Genomic DNA, 14663 nt, shown 5'->3' with positions numbered 1-14663 from the left:
CCCCACAAAGGGCGTGAGATCGGCAGACGGAGTGGCCACAAGGCTGGTGCAGAACCGCTGCACAGGCCGGCGTCAGACAATGCACCATCTATAAAAAGAATAGTATATGAGAAACTGTAATTCTCTTAAGTAGGGGCGGGTCCGGAGGACCCGGGCCTAACATAGGTCTAACACAAGATTAGAGCTTAACTGTACTATTCTTTAAGTAGGGGCGGGTCCGGAGGACCCGGGCCTAACATAGGTCTAACACAAGAATAGAGCTTAACTGTAATATTCTTAGGTAGGGGCGGGTCCGGAGGACCCGGGCCTAACATAGGTCTAACGCAAGGTTAGAGCTAAACTGTAATATTCTTACATAGGGGCGGGACCGGAGGACCCGGGCCTAAACATAAGTCTAACTTGAAACTAAAGTATAGCAATCCATTCCGGTCAAGCCGGGAGCATAAAAAAGGATGCAATAACAAGGAATTAAGACACATGGTGTCTGATTTCCCGGGGCGGGGTAGACCCCGGGCCGGGAAATAAAAGTATATCCAATACCAATTCATTTAGGGACTCCGGGGTAGTGATCTGTCATATATAATCATCATAGGAAATGTTATAAAATAATAGGGGGGGGCGGAACTGTAGCTAAGAACCGCCAATCGAACCCGGAGGGTTTCGTATAACATAAGCCAGAATGAAAAGTGAATATAAAATAGGGTGCACCGGGATCCAACTCTGTTGACCGGTGGCCAACCAGACTAGACAGAGACGAACCCGCCGGGCCACCCGGAGGACAAAGTCCATAAACACTGAACTACCCCCTCTAAAAGGAGGGAAGGCAACGGTCCCTTAGCGGAGGGGGGAGAAGCCTAGCCGCCCACCTAGCTAGAGGGGGAGCGTGGGGGAGGATCACGTGATACGAGGCAGCAGGGCTACCAACTGATGATCCCCAACCAGACAGATCAAACGGAGTAATGGCACAAATATTCATTATAATAATAATAGCGTTAAAAATTATATGAATAAACACATAGAAAATTTTTGGGCAAGGCATGCAACATAATAATTAAATCACAAAAGACACACCTGATGGCTAAAAATAACATTGCCGCCTAGCACGAAGGTCGGCAGCCATAACGATACGTAAATGATATCGGCCCAAAAATTGAACCACGAGGATTCTAAACGCTAAATAATGAATATTCACAATAACAAATAATATTTGATAATAAAAATAATACACATAGTAACACCGCAAGTGAAACTTAAAAGCTCTCAAAAGCAGGAGTACCAACTGTAGTGAAATCAAGCAAGATCGGTATGAACGAAGAGAATAAACTCCTATAATATAATTATTAAACGATCTAGGTTGCTCAAAACACAGTAAAACCCAGCTTGGTACTTAACTTAGACGGTGTCTCCTGGGAAACCGACGAAGAAGCCATAATTCAATGGAAAATAAACCAAAATCGAGAGCACAACAAAAATGCGGGTTACTATACTCGTCGTGCTAAAAGGAGTTGAGTTCTGAGCGGATGCATTGTTAGTAGTACCGAGTGAGGTTGAACGGCTCTCCTCTATTGGGGTTTTCTGTCGTGGATTAATCTAAATAGTGCGGGACCTCTGGAATATACGCCCAATTTTATACCGACACCAATAGGTGAGCGAGCTAGTTAACCTAGCACTCCTTTACATTTTTTCTCTGGTATATTTAGCAGTAAATTACCTAAGAATAAGTGCTAAATGGAGCTTATTCACTGGGCGGCACAGGTTCGAGCCCAGAAATACAAATTACTTAGAATTTGTGATTTTAGTTAAAGATTGAATAAAGCAAATCAAGCAATGGCTAGGTTAAGTAAAATTTAGAAATCAAATTTCCTGAAATAAATGAAAATCAGACTATATATCAGTTTAGTGAGATCGGTGTTACTCTATAGACATGAGTCATGGTATGACAATGAAACAATCTCTAATAGATTTAGTAGATTTGAGAACAAAGCCCTCAGAAGAATATTGGAAGTTAAATGGTAGGATAGGATTAGAAATGAAACTATGAGAGATTACTCGAGTGCCATATGTGGATAAGATCATGATGAGGGGTAGATGGAGATAGTTTGGGCATGCTCTTCTCACTCCCCAAGAGAGATTAGGTCACCAAATGATCAGCTGGGCTCCACAAGGTACTAGAAGAGTTGGAAGAACTAGGCCTAAATGGATGAGGACTATGAAGTGAGAAGTAGATGATGAATGGAGAAGTATTTAATTAAAAGCTCAAGATAGAGACTACTGGCGAAATCTAACTGAGGCCCTTTGCGTGAACAGGTGTACGAGGAGATGATGATGAAAACTGTTTGAAATATAAAAAGTAAGTTGAAAAGCTAGATCAAAGGCAAAACATAGTTGGTAGAAACCACTAAAAAACCAGAAGTTGGTAGAAACCACCAACAAAATTTAATATGATTATCATACAATTCAAAATAAAGATAACTAAAAAACTGAAGTAATGAAACAACACAATGAATAATGTTCAAGGAACTGTATATTACTCAATAATAAAACTGAACCCTTTATAAAATATTTGTTCCTATGCATAATATTACAAGCCAAGCTACAACCCTTTTGGAAAAGCAGAATGCTACAAGGCCAAGGGCTCCAACAGGGAAAGTAGCCTAGCAAGGAAAGGAAATAAGGGACTAGAAAATAAACCATATACAGTATAAGTAATAAATAAGAAATATAAAATACCTTAAGATCAGTAACATTAAAATAGATCAGTCATACTGCATAAAAAATATAAAACAAGACTGTCAACCTACTCAACAGTGAAGAATTTACCAAAGCTTTAAACTTTGAAGTTCTTCCGATTCAACCACCAGATTAGGAAAATCATTCTACAGTCTGGTCACAGCAGGAATAGAACTTCTAGAATACTGTGTAGTATTGAGCCTTATAATGTAGAAGGCATGACTGTTGGTATTAACTGCATACCTAGTACTACATACAGGATAGTACAGTCTGGGAAGATCTGAATGCAAACCTCTCATCCTTCATAAAATATTTTAAGAACAGTAACAATATTAAAGCAACTCTTTCATACATAACTATAAAAACTTTAAAAAAAGAGGGAAAGAGAAATAAGATAAAATAGTGTGCCCTCAAGCTAGAGAAATCTACCCCAAGACAGTGGAAAACCATGGTACAGAGGCCATTGCACTACCCAAGATTAGAAAATAATGTTTTGATTTTGGGGTGTCCTAGAAGAGCTGCTTACCATAGCTAAAGAGTCTCTTCTACCCTTACTAAGTGGAAAGTAGCCACTGAACAATTACAGTGCATTAGTTAACCTCTTGAGCTAAGAAGAATTGTTTGGTGATCTCAGTGGTGTCAGGTGAATATGGACAGAGAAGAATATGTAATGAATAGGCCAGACAATTCATTGTATGTGTAGCAAAGGGAAAATGAGCCGTAACCCGAGAGAGGGATCCAATGTAGTAGTCTAGCCAGTCTAACGACCCAATAATTCTCTAGCGGTAGTATCTCAATAGGTGGCTGGTCCCCTGGCCAAGGTACTACCATTGGAGGTTGGAGGCTCTTCTCCCATTTCTGCTCAGACCACTCAATGAGTTTGACCTAAAAAAAGGCTTTTGGTTCCTTAGGTCTTTCAGGTAAGTCCTCTTCAAGTTTGTGGAGGGAGCTGGCTAAGGCCACCTCTCTCCCAGTGTCCCCAGTACTAGCATCTCCAATGGTTATGCCAGTGGTGGAAGGCATGGTTAGTGTGCCCAAAATGTCGGTAACCCCAGTAATGTCCCCTCCCAAGCCCAAGTGTATTGTTAAGGCTCATAATGTAACACCAGTACAGTACAGGCAGGAAAAGTTCCAGCATGTGTAGTTGTCACGACTAAGATTGGAGATAAGTAGGCCCTGGGGTCGAAAGTGCGTACTGTATTGCCTTGCTGTCGGAAGTAAGTGTTGCCAGGTGTTCCCTTGTACTTCACCCTTGACCCAGTTACACCTGTGTTAGTCATCCCTTTCCTTTTGTGTGGGGATTTGGAAGCAATGTATCCCACTCCCTCTGTACCTGTTACCCTGCTTGTGTCTGTTTTCAAAGCCCCTGTGAGTGTGCTTGACCTTTACCCTATGGCAGAGTTCCCCAGTTTTGTTATTTCTGTTGGAGCAACCCCTGTTTTTCCCATCGGGGGAGTGTTGTCGTTGTTGAATGCACAGACCTTGACTCTTATGCTTGCAAGTGAGGTTCTTCTACCTCCTCCAACTCTTCCTCCTTGCCATCCTCTTCAACTTCTGACTCTGATTTTGACACTTCTACAAAAAGAGGAGGAAGAGGTAAAAGATGGCCAAGAAAGTCAGTCGCAGTTGTAAGGAATGGGCGTTTGTGACATCACCTCTCTTTCAGGGCAGGGTAGGACCCAGAGGCCAGTGTTTCGTGTGCTTGGGGGCGGGGCTTGGATTACCTTGGCTACCCCAGTAGCCAGGTAGGACAGGAGTGTATTGCTCAGTATATTTTCTTTTTAACGGTTTATGGAGAAGCTTCGGCACCTACCATCTCCCTCCCTACCTGGACTCTGGACTCCTGCTCCTCCCTTAATCTGTTATACTTTAGTAGATAAAGTTGAAAGGATGGTACCACTCAAGGTGGTCATTGCAAGCTTGCTTACAGTGGACGACCAAGAGTTGGGGGGCAGAGGAATTTTTTCCCAGGCACAGGGCCATGGCCATCCCCTGCCCCAATCAGCAGAGGGGAGAGTACGAGGTACTCGGTCATTGATCAGCCCTTCAGTACCACTCAAGGGTCAAGGCTATTCTTGGAGCTGCCCATATGAGATCTGGCTAGTTTTGGCCCTTGATTGAGTTGACGATCACATCTATGGATCTGACATCTCTCGAATACAACCAATCAGATAAGATTTGCACCAGAGCATGCTGTGTCATATCCTCTGCAGGTTGACCCATCAATGTGTGCACTGAAAGGGGGGGATTCCTTGGAGAAGGTCAAGGTGAGACTCAAGGCGCAAGGTACGTCCTTCTTGGCCTCAGAGTTGGTGGCCATGGCCTTTCTTCAAGCTGTTGATTGGCTCAGTGGTCAGGTGCAGTAATTGACTTAGCCAAGTCAACAGGGTTATCAATCCTGGAGTCTTCAGAGAAGTACTGTACAATAGTCTTGTGCTGTCTCATGGGAAAGCAGTGACCTTCCTGGCACACCAGTCACTAAACTATTGGGGCAACTGAGTTTTGAAGAGAAGGGATGCTTTGGTTTCCTGTTTCTCAAAACAAGTTGGTTCAGAGGTTACTCGGTTGCTTTGAAACTCCTTGGTTTGGTTGGCAATATCTCTCTTTTCGATGAGTTGTATGCGGGCGGTGGCGAAGTGGAGGACTGCTTCGCAGGACTCCCTAATCTAGCATGCAGTCTCCTTCAATTGCCCTGTCCCTTCGAAGGGAACTGTAGCCAAACAGTAGGGTTTGTCCATGTCTGCTGGGTCAGTTGTAAGGAAGGGCCTCTGCATGCACAACCTTTTCGAGCCACCCAACCTGATTCTTCCGGGAAGGGTGGCAGCTGCAAAGCAGGGGAATGCCTATCATGCCATTGGGTAACCTACCAGAGAGAGACAGGGCTGAAGTATGAGTAATGAGTTTCCTTCTCCTATTGGAAGGTTACTTATTACCCTTTCAAGACCATCACCTCCCAACTCGCTCACTGATAAAGTTTTTGTCTAATCTTCCAACATCGCTAAAAGCCCTGGCATTGCTCGAATCGTTTTGAGATGATTCTTCGGGCTTCTAAAGTCGGGTCTTCCTAGTGGAGAAGTCAATGGGTCGGTAACCGGTCATTGACCTCTCCACGGAAAAATTTTGTTCGTCAAATGTAGTACAGGATGGAAACATTACGGTCTATGCTGTGTTCCTAATATAAGATTTGAATCCAATTATTGGTGAGCTTCTTAACCAAAGTTTTAACTAGAAATTATATTGTATTTTTGGACAGAGGATGAATAGGAATTCTAATCCCACATAGCCAGTTAAGGGCCCTACCTGTAATGTCCATAGTTTGTCTTAAATATATTGGTACGGCTCCTACTGGCCTAAGAAAACTATAATCACATGAAATGAATACTATAATTTCTAAAGAGGGAAAGTGAAAAAATTGCAACAGACAAGTTTTAAAATTATTTAGCTGTGAAGTAAGGTGATAAGGACAAAATCATCTTATGCTCTCAAAGCACACTTTAAAAATTAGGCCTTGTAATACTGACAGACTTCAGGAAATCTGTTATAATACTTGAAGAGGATGCTTCAGTATCAAATTCAGCATTGATCTATATTTTATAAAGTCTGAGATTGAAAATTCTTCCTGTAAAAGGACACCTTGCAATATTTTAACAATATATTTCTAGCTAGTTCTATTCATTGATAACATTCTTAACTGAAACCATTCATATGATTTCAAATTGCTCTTGATGTAGTATTGAGCTTCAGTCTTTTGAAAAGTATTTTTCTTAGTGATATGATATTGTTTTGAAAGAGCTGATGATGGAAGTGAATGCATAATAGATTTTTTTTTTAGTTTTTATAAGAATAGAAAATACTTTAGAATAGAGAGGTGTCTCAAATCTTGAAAAGCTTTCTCAGTACAGTATATTGATTATTTTTGTGCAATCAACAAGAAATAGACCAGCTATGTTTCTCAAAAAAAAACAGACTGCAACCAAGAATGAAAACAGTAATTTAATTGAGTTGCATGTAGTCAAAGAAACAATTTATTTGAAAAGATCTTGGTAGACCTACTAACAATCCTAATTTGAGTTTTGTTTGGTGTTAACATTCATAGATTTTATCTAAACCTCATAAAAATGCTTGATTAAACTCATGAATTTGGTGTTTACAGTATGTAGAAAGAACCTGGATAACCTATTCAAGCTTCTTTTGCTTCTTGATTTCAAATACCTAAATCAAGTAAAAACACTTTAATTTATGGTAGAAATCTATCTTTGGTATTTTATTGAATCTAGAGATATTGATAATAGAAGTCATAAATGCACTTGATTATCCTATCAATAATATAGTGTGCATTGGGATTAATCTTTATTTTTTGTTCACAGCTTTGCGTGAAAGGGCACTTAGTGGAGACAGAGGAGTACCTAAAGGAACACCCGTTAAGAGAGCAAAGTGGCATCTTGGTGAGTATGAAAATTCCTTGGTATTCATGAAGAATTTACATTTGATATTGTTTAAACTGAAATTGTTAGTATGCCTCGTCATAAGAATGAGAGAGATTTGACTAATAAAGGAGATTAGAAATAAGGGCAGAAATTCTATGGAAGTTATCAGTTGAGGCAAGAAATACCCAAAAAGATAGGTAAAGGAGATGCAGTATACTGTACATACATTGCTTGTTAGAGGTTAATAGGCATCCTCCCAAAAAATTTCCATATAGTACTACCCTGCTGCATTTTGTTCTATTTCTTATCACACTCCTTTGCTATAGCTTCTACCCCACCTTTTCTTCCTCAATCACTCAAATTCTTACCTGGGTTTTAGACCTGGTGCCCTCTCATTACTACTTTCTTGCAATTATCTACACTATTTCAGTGAAGCTCCCCTGGTGTTCATAGGGCTTACCTCAAAGCTTGGTTTAGTACTTATATTTACTCTAAAACTAAAAAAAAAAAAAAGTTTTCTTTCCTTGTAATAGCCTGACTTCTCTAGTGAAATATTGAGACAATCTAGTGGTTAATGGCAACTACCTTGGTGTTGGTATGCCATGAACCCTCAGGGGCACACTCTCCTTCCCCCCTGTACAAGTTGACGAAGCAGATGCACATCTGAGTAGTGTACCATGCTGTAGAGTTATCAGCCAAATATATTGCGGGCAAGAGACGGGCTCAGCTGCCATGGGCAGGTTTGAAGGATCAGCAGGTTTCTTGCCCTGTAAGAATCAACTTGTTTACTACATGGCTAAACAGGAAGCATCCACTGTTTTGCTTCCCTGTTCCAGACCCATGGGTCATGCTCATAGATGGCTTTCAACACCCTTGGGATCACCTGGACACGCCTTTCCTTCGTTCAGCTTAATCTGCTGGCTCATCAATCGAATTTTGATTGTGCTAGGCCTAACAATAACCCTGGTATCTCCCAGATAGCTATGTGCCAACCCTATAGACCAAACTTGTCTGTCAGCTGAACCTTTCTAGGTACCACCAATCCGTTTGCTCTTCATGGTTAGAGACTATCGAGCATCTCTGAGCACTGGAAATATCTAGATACCTGCATCAGTCCCCTGCAGCTGTCTACTAGGGAAAGTTGGCCATCTTCTGTGATTGGTGTATAAGGGATACTTCTCGGTCGGAGCATCTCGAATGCAGATCGCTGACTTCCTTGTCTCTCTTCACTGAGAGAAGCACCTCTCAGTCACAGCTGTAAAAGGCTACCGATCAGCCTCAAGTACAGTCATTCGACTAAAGGACATAGACTTTTCCTCCTCTAGTGAAGTTGTCCATGCTCGTGAGGAGCTTCGAACAATCTTGCCCACCCTAAGACCTCAGGACCCTGGAGTGGGACATGACCCTTTTTCTCAAGGCTTTCAAGTTTACCTAAATATGCCTATTAGAAGGTCATCAAACAGAGCTCTAACTATCAAGACTTTTTTCCTAGCCTTTGAATTGGTGAAGAGTGCAAGTTGCATGGTCTCTCTTATGTAACAACCCACCCTGATGGTTGGAAGACTCTGTTTTAAGTTCGTGCCAGATATTGAGGCTCAGATTCAAAACCTATCTGCTCATGATACCTGCATCAAGACCTTCTCCATCTCTTCCCCATCTGCAGAATCAAGAAAGAGGTGTTAAAGAACACTTAATGCCTTCATGAAATGATCATAGAGCGTGAGCCTCGACTAGTGAGAGGGTTGAGGTACCAACAAGGATGAGAGGTCATAAAGTCAGGGGTATAGGCCCTACCTTTAGCCTTCAAGAAAAATCTTTAAGTCAGCCAGGTGTTTATGGCAGGAGTTTGGAAGTGCCAATGACTACACAGCCTTTTATTTACGGGAGTGTACCCACAAGCCCTTTGGCACTTTAGTTCTTGGTCCTGTGGTGGCTGCTCATGAAGTTATGTAGCCAATCCAGCTCCCTCATAGAAAAGGAAGCATCTGATCTATGGTTATGTGTACTGTAGGTGCAGGTCTGAAATGAAAAGTAGAATGACTAGCTCTTCTACTTCATCTTTCCTATGCCCTCTCTTGGGGATGAAGTGCTTGTATATACCATTACATATTGGATCTGACAATGCCAATAAGTTACACTTCTGAGCTCCCCTTTAGACTAGATCCTTCCTTAGTGAGGGGGACGCTGGTGGAACATATACCAACCCAATTATCATCATTTGCCTAGTTTTTCACTCTGGACTGCTCACCCCTTCAGGGAAATAGATTCCTCCTTTGACCACGTACCAGCTAAAGTTACCAAATACAGGTTATGCTTTATCAGCTTACACATCCATATGATAGGCATATGGAGTCATCTTCTTTGCTCCTGTATGGCACCAAGGAGACTGACATATCTCTGGAAGAAAAAGAGCCAACCAGTTCAGTTTTAGGAGAACTTACTACCCACCAATAAGCAAGTCACCCTATTTTAACCATATAAGGATCTGATGATGCACTTTGTACTTCATTCATTCATGTAGGTAATTTATATGCTTTTTCTATCTCTATTATTATTATTATTATTATTATTATTGTTATTATTATTACTTTCTAAGCTACAACCCTAGTTGGAAAAGCAGAATGCTATAAGCCCAGGGGCTCCAACAGGGAAAATAGCTCACTGAGGAAAGGAAACAAGGAAAAATAGAATATTTTAAGAACAGTAACAATATTAAAATAAATATCTCCCATATAAAGGGTGTGTGAAAGAAGGAAGTTGAGAGTTAATGTGGGTAAGAGTAAGGTTATGAGATGTACGAGAAGGGAAGGTGGTGCGAGGTCTAATGTCATGTTGAATGGAGAGTTACTTGAGGAGGTGGATCAGGTTAAGTACTTGGGGTCTATTGTTGCAGCAAATGGTGGAGTGGAAGCAGATGTATGTCAGAGAGTGAATGAAGGATGCAAAGTGTTGGGGGCAGTTAAGGGAGTAGTAAACAATAGAGGGTTGGGCATGAATGTAAAGAGAGTTATGTATGAGAAAGTGATTGTACCAACTGTGATGTATGGACCAGAGTTGTGGGGAATGAAAGTGACGGAGAGACAGAAATTGAATGTGTTTGAGATGAAGTGTCTAAGGAGTATGGCTGGTGTATCTCGAGTAGATAGGGTTAGGAACGAAGTAGTGAGGGTGAGGATGGGTGTAAGAAATGAGTTAGCAGCTAGAGTGGATATGAATGTGTTGAGGTGGTTTGGCTATGTTGAGAGAATGGAAAATGGCTGTCTGCTAAAGGTGATGAATGCAAGAGTTGATGGGAGAAGTACAAGAGGAAGGCCAAGGTTTGGGTGGATGGATGGAGTGGAGGAAGCTCTGGATGATAGGAGGATAGATGTGAGAGAGGCAAGAGAGCGTGCTAGAAATAGGAATGAATGGCGAGCGATTGTGACGCAGTTCCGGTAGGCCCTGCTGCTTCCTCAGGTGCCTTGGTTGACCGCGGAGGTAGCAGCAGTAGGGGATTTAGCGTTATGAAGCTTCATCTGTGGTGGATAACGGGGGAGGGTGGGCTGTGGCACCCTAGCAGTACCAGCCGAACTCGGTTTAGTCCCTTGTCAGGCTGGGAGGAACGTAGAGAGGAGAGGTCCCCTTTTTTGTTTCATTTGTTTGATGTTTGCTACCCCCCAAAATTGGGGGAAATGCCTTGGTATATGTATGATAAACTATAAAAACTAATAAAACAAGAGGAAGAGAAATAAGATAGAATTGCGTGCCCAAGTGTACGCTTAAGCAAGAGAACTCTAACCCAAGACAGTGGAAGACCATGGTACAGAGGCTATTGCACTACCCAAGACTACAGAACAATGGTTTGATTTTGGAGTGTCCTTCTCCTAGAAGAGCTGCTTAACATAGCTGAAGAGTCTCTTCTACCCTTACCAAGAGGAAAGTGGCCACGGAAAAATTACAGTGCAGTGACCCCTTGGGTAAAGAAGAATTGCTAGGTAATCTCAGTGTTTTCAGGTGTATGAGGACAGAGAATATGTAAAGAATAGGCCAGACTATTCGGTGTGTGTGTAGGCAAAGGGAAAATGAACTGTAACCAGAGAGAAGGATCCAATGTAGTTTTGTCTGGCCAGTCAGAGGACCCCTAACTCACTAGAAGTAGTATCTCAACGGGTGGCTGGTGTCCTGACCAACCTACTACGAAGCATCAATGCAAGTAGGTTGACACATGACGTCATTGCCAGCCTTAGAAAAGTTTGCAAGTCATGAACCTGAGAGCGATTTTGTCACAGCTGGGATCACCAGAGGCTTAAAGAGGAAAAGTTTGTGTGTAGAAGTAAATAATAAATTTTCAGGGTATTTTGTACTTTTTGTAGCTATACAATCCAGAGTCTTTTAAAGTTAAACTTCCCACTTCAAACACCCCTTTCGATCCTAAGCCAAAGGTCAAAAGTCAAGTCTGACAGGTGGGTGTGTGGGGCTACTCAATCACGCTCACCACCTGTCATTAAGTATTTTGTTTATGATTTCAATGGCTATAAGTTGGCTGAAGCCATTCCTTATTTTTGGAATTACATTTTTGTAACTGAAAATTTACAAATTTTAAAGTAATTTGTATTTTTTCTAACCGTACAAATCTAAATTCTTTACATAGAAGATTGAAACCAGCATAAGCTGGAATACAGTTATAAAAACTTTTAATGAGGTGTCAACAACTGGATCTTACTAGTGGTAGTAGTGGGGAAGACCCCCCCTACACACAACAACCCCACTTTGATTATAGACGGAACTTCTGGGGGTAAGCGATGGCAGGTAAAATTTGTGTAAAGAATTAAGGTTTGTTTAGTTAGAAAAATACAAAATAACCTCAAATTTGTCATTTGTTCTGAAACGAATACAAACCCTCGTTCTTTACATAGGAAACTCGACCTATGGTGGGTGAAAGTCCTCTTTATAAGTAGCTGGAACTTTACTACCTGGGATTGCTACATCTGAGCATGATAACATCTGAGATGAGCATCATTACGCCTTGTTAACCAGTGACATAACTATGCCATAGGGTCAACGGCCAGTGCAAGTGAGTGAGAATACTAACGTGAGACTGTCTAGGAAATATATAAGCAATAGGTTTGCGAATGTACACACTGGCTTTACTCAGACTCCATATCTCCTCCATAAGGATAATGGGGACGTAACCAAAATATCACCGGACGTAACCAAAATATCACCGGATATAATACCTAAGCAGCTATATGGGGCTTACCTGCAGTTAAATCGAGATGCAGCTAGCAGAGAAGACTGATGCTGTGCCCTGAGAAAAGGGAAGATGAAGGAAAGGAGTTCCTTTAAATGAATGGAAAACTTGCATCATGCTCTACGGAGAAGGTCTAATTTCTGACTGGGGGCAAGCTTGCTCAAAGTTCCATGTCAGCATAGACAACTCTTCTGAAGAGGAAATGTTGATTTCTTTCAGTCTAAAGACTTGACTCAAGGCTGAGAAATAGCCTCTAACAGCCAACACAGCAATTTTTCCTCTCGGAGGTGTAGTAAAAACTCGACATTTAGAGGGCTATTGGCTCCCAGAGGTGAGACACCCCTTCCACAACCAATGACTAAAGATCGTTCACTTTGCCTGGTACATTGAGGATGATGACCTCCTGAGGTATCCAGGCATGAGTTTTGCCACTGGTTGCAAAAACCCTCTGAGTGAGGAGATGCTGGATGATGTCCAAGTGTGAAGTCCTGAGGATGTGACTATCTTGTGGTAAATCTACATGCAGTTGGCGCAACAGGTAAGGCTTCTTTCGATTAATCAAATAACAGAACATCAAGCCAGCAAACCTAAAGGTCTGACTGGATGTGTACTGATATGTTCCTTAAAACTCCACACCAAGGAAATTTAGAGAAGGCTTAGTATTATTTTTATTGATAAAAATCCATAAGGATAATGGGGACGTAACCAAAATATCACCGGACGTAACCAAAATATCACCGGATATAATACCTAAGCAGCTATATGGGGCTTACCTGCAGTTAAATCGAGATGCAGCTAGCAGAGAAGACTGATGCTGTGCCCTGAGAAAAGGGAAGATGAAGGAAAGGAGTTCCTTTAAATGAATGGAAAACTTGCATCATGCTCTACGGAGAAGGTCTAATTTCTGACTGGGGGCAAGCTTGCTCAAAGTTCCATGTCAGCATAGACAACTCTTCTGAAGAGGAAATGTTGATTTCTTTCAGTCTAAAGACTTGACTCAAGGCTGAGAAATAGCCTCTAACAGCCAACACAGCAATTTTTCCTCTCGGAGGTGTAGTAAAAACTCGACATTTAGAGGGCTATTGGCTCCCAGAGGTGAGACACCCCTTCCACAACCAATGACTAAAGATCGTTCACTTTGCCTGGTACATTGAGGATGATGACCTCCTGAGGTATCCAGGCATGAGTTTTGCCACTGGTTGCAAAAACCCTCTGAGTGAGGAGATGCTGGATGATGTCCAAGTGTGAAGTCCTGAGGATGTGACTATCTTGTGGTAAATCTACATGCAGTTGGCGCAACAGGTAAGGCTTCTTTCGATTAATCAAATAACAGAACATCAAGCCAGCAAACCTAAAGGTCTGACTGGATGTGTACTGATATGTTCCTTAAAACTCCACACCAAGGAAATTTAGAGAAGGCTTAGTATTATTTTTATTGATAAAAACAATATTAAAATAACAAAAGAATTATGTGCCTGGGTAAGCCTTTGGTCTGGTAATTTTCTTTTCCCTGAATTCTGACTTTAGTAGAGATGATTCCTGTATGCTTGACAAGGCATGACTTCTATGTACCCTCTTGGCAGTGGCAAGAACTATTAGGAAGAGGGTTTTCAGTGATAGTTCTTAAAAACCGAAAAAATGGATTCTAAACTGATAATTCTTAAAAATCAGAAAAATTAATAAATTTAGGGGGAGGCCCAAATAGATATATTCAAGCACCACATCTAGATTACAAGAAGCATGCTTACATGTAGGAGGAGCCTCAATTAGAAATAAAAGGATGGGATGTTAGATGTAGATCTAGGCTGTTAGACTGGTCAAGTCCATTGCTTTAGCTCAGATACTAATGTAGACCTATATCCTTTAATGGCCAGTTCAAAGGTGTTCTTAGCATACTTTAGAAAGTGGGAAATAAATAATATTGTCTTGAAAGGTTATTGGAATTTGATATCCCAGTAGTATTTATATCAGTAGATACTGTTAGAGAATGCTTGCAGATGTCAGACTGTCCTTTTGAGGCAATAATAGATATCCTATTGTTCCTCAAAAACTCCTTTGCTCATAGAAGATGATGGAGTCTGCCAAGGAGTCAGACAAAGCAAGAGGAGTTTTAGTGTAGACAAAGAAAGTACAGCTGTTTGAGCAAATCTTTCTTGAGAAGATGCAATAGAGAAGGATCTGACAGAAGAGGCCACAGGTCTTAAAACCCTTTTGCCCTTGGGCCCGAACAGTTTGGCGAGAGCCATCCTGGCACAGGTTGATGCTCGGAAATTGGT

At 41.4% G+C, this 14663-nt stretch overlaps 1 protein-coding gene across 6 annotated transcripts in view; it reads left to right on the top strand.

The window, feature by feature from the left end:
* AMPKalpha (AMP-activated protein kinase alpha subunit) overlaps nucleotides 1-14663 on the top strand; it is a 238031-nt gene that overhangs the window by 174653 nt on the left and 48715 nt on the right. For all 6 annotated transcript variants that reach the window (XM_068382854.1, XM_068382877.1, XM_068382861.1 and 3 more), the window contains one exon: nucleotides 7098-7175. In XM_068382854.1, coding sequence (XP_068238955.1) covers nucleotides 7098-7175 — 78 coding nt within the window. The remainder of the gene's footprint in view (nucleotides 1-7097; nucleotides 7176-14663) is intronic.

The sequence above is a fragment of the Palaemon carinicauda genome, chromosome 1 (assembly GCF_036898095.1).
Source record: "Palaemon carinicauda isolate YSFRI2023 chromosome 1, ASM3689809v2, whole genome shotgun sequence".
Classification (NCBI taxonomy): domain Eukaryota; kingdom Metazoa; phylum Arthropoda; class Malacostraca; order Decapoda; family Palaemonidae; genus Palaemon; species Palaemon carinicauda.
Note: the sequence above shows the minus strand (reverse complement) of the source record. Positions and strands in the feature narration are given on the sequence as shown.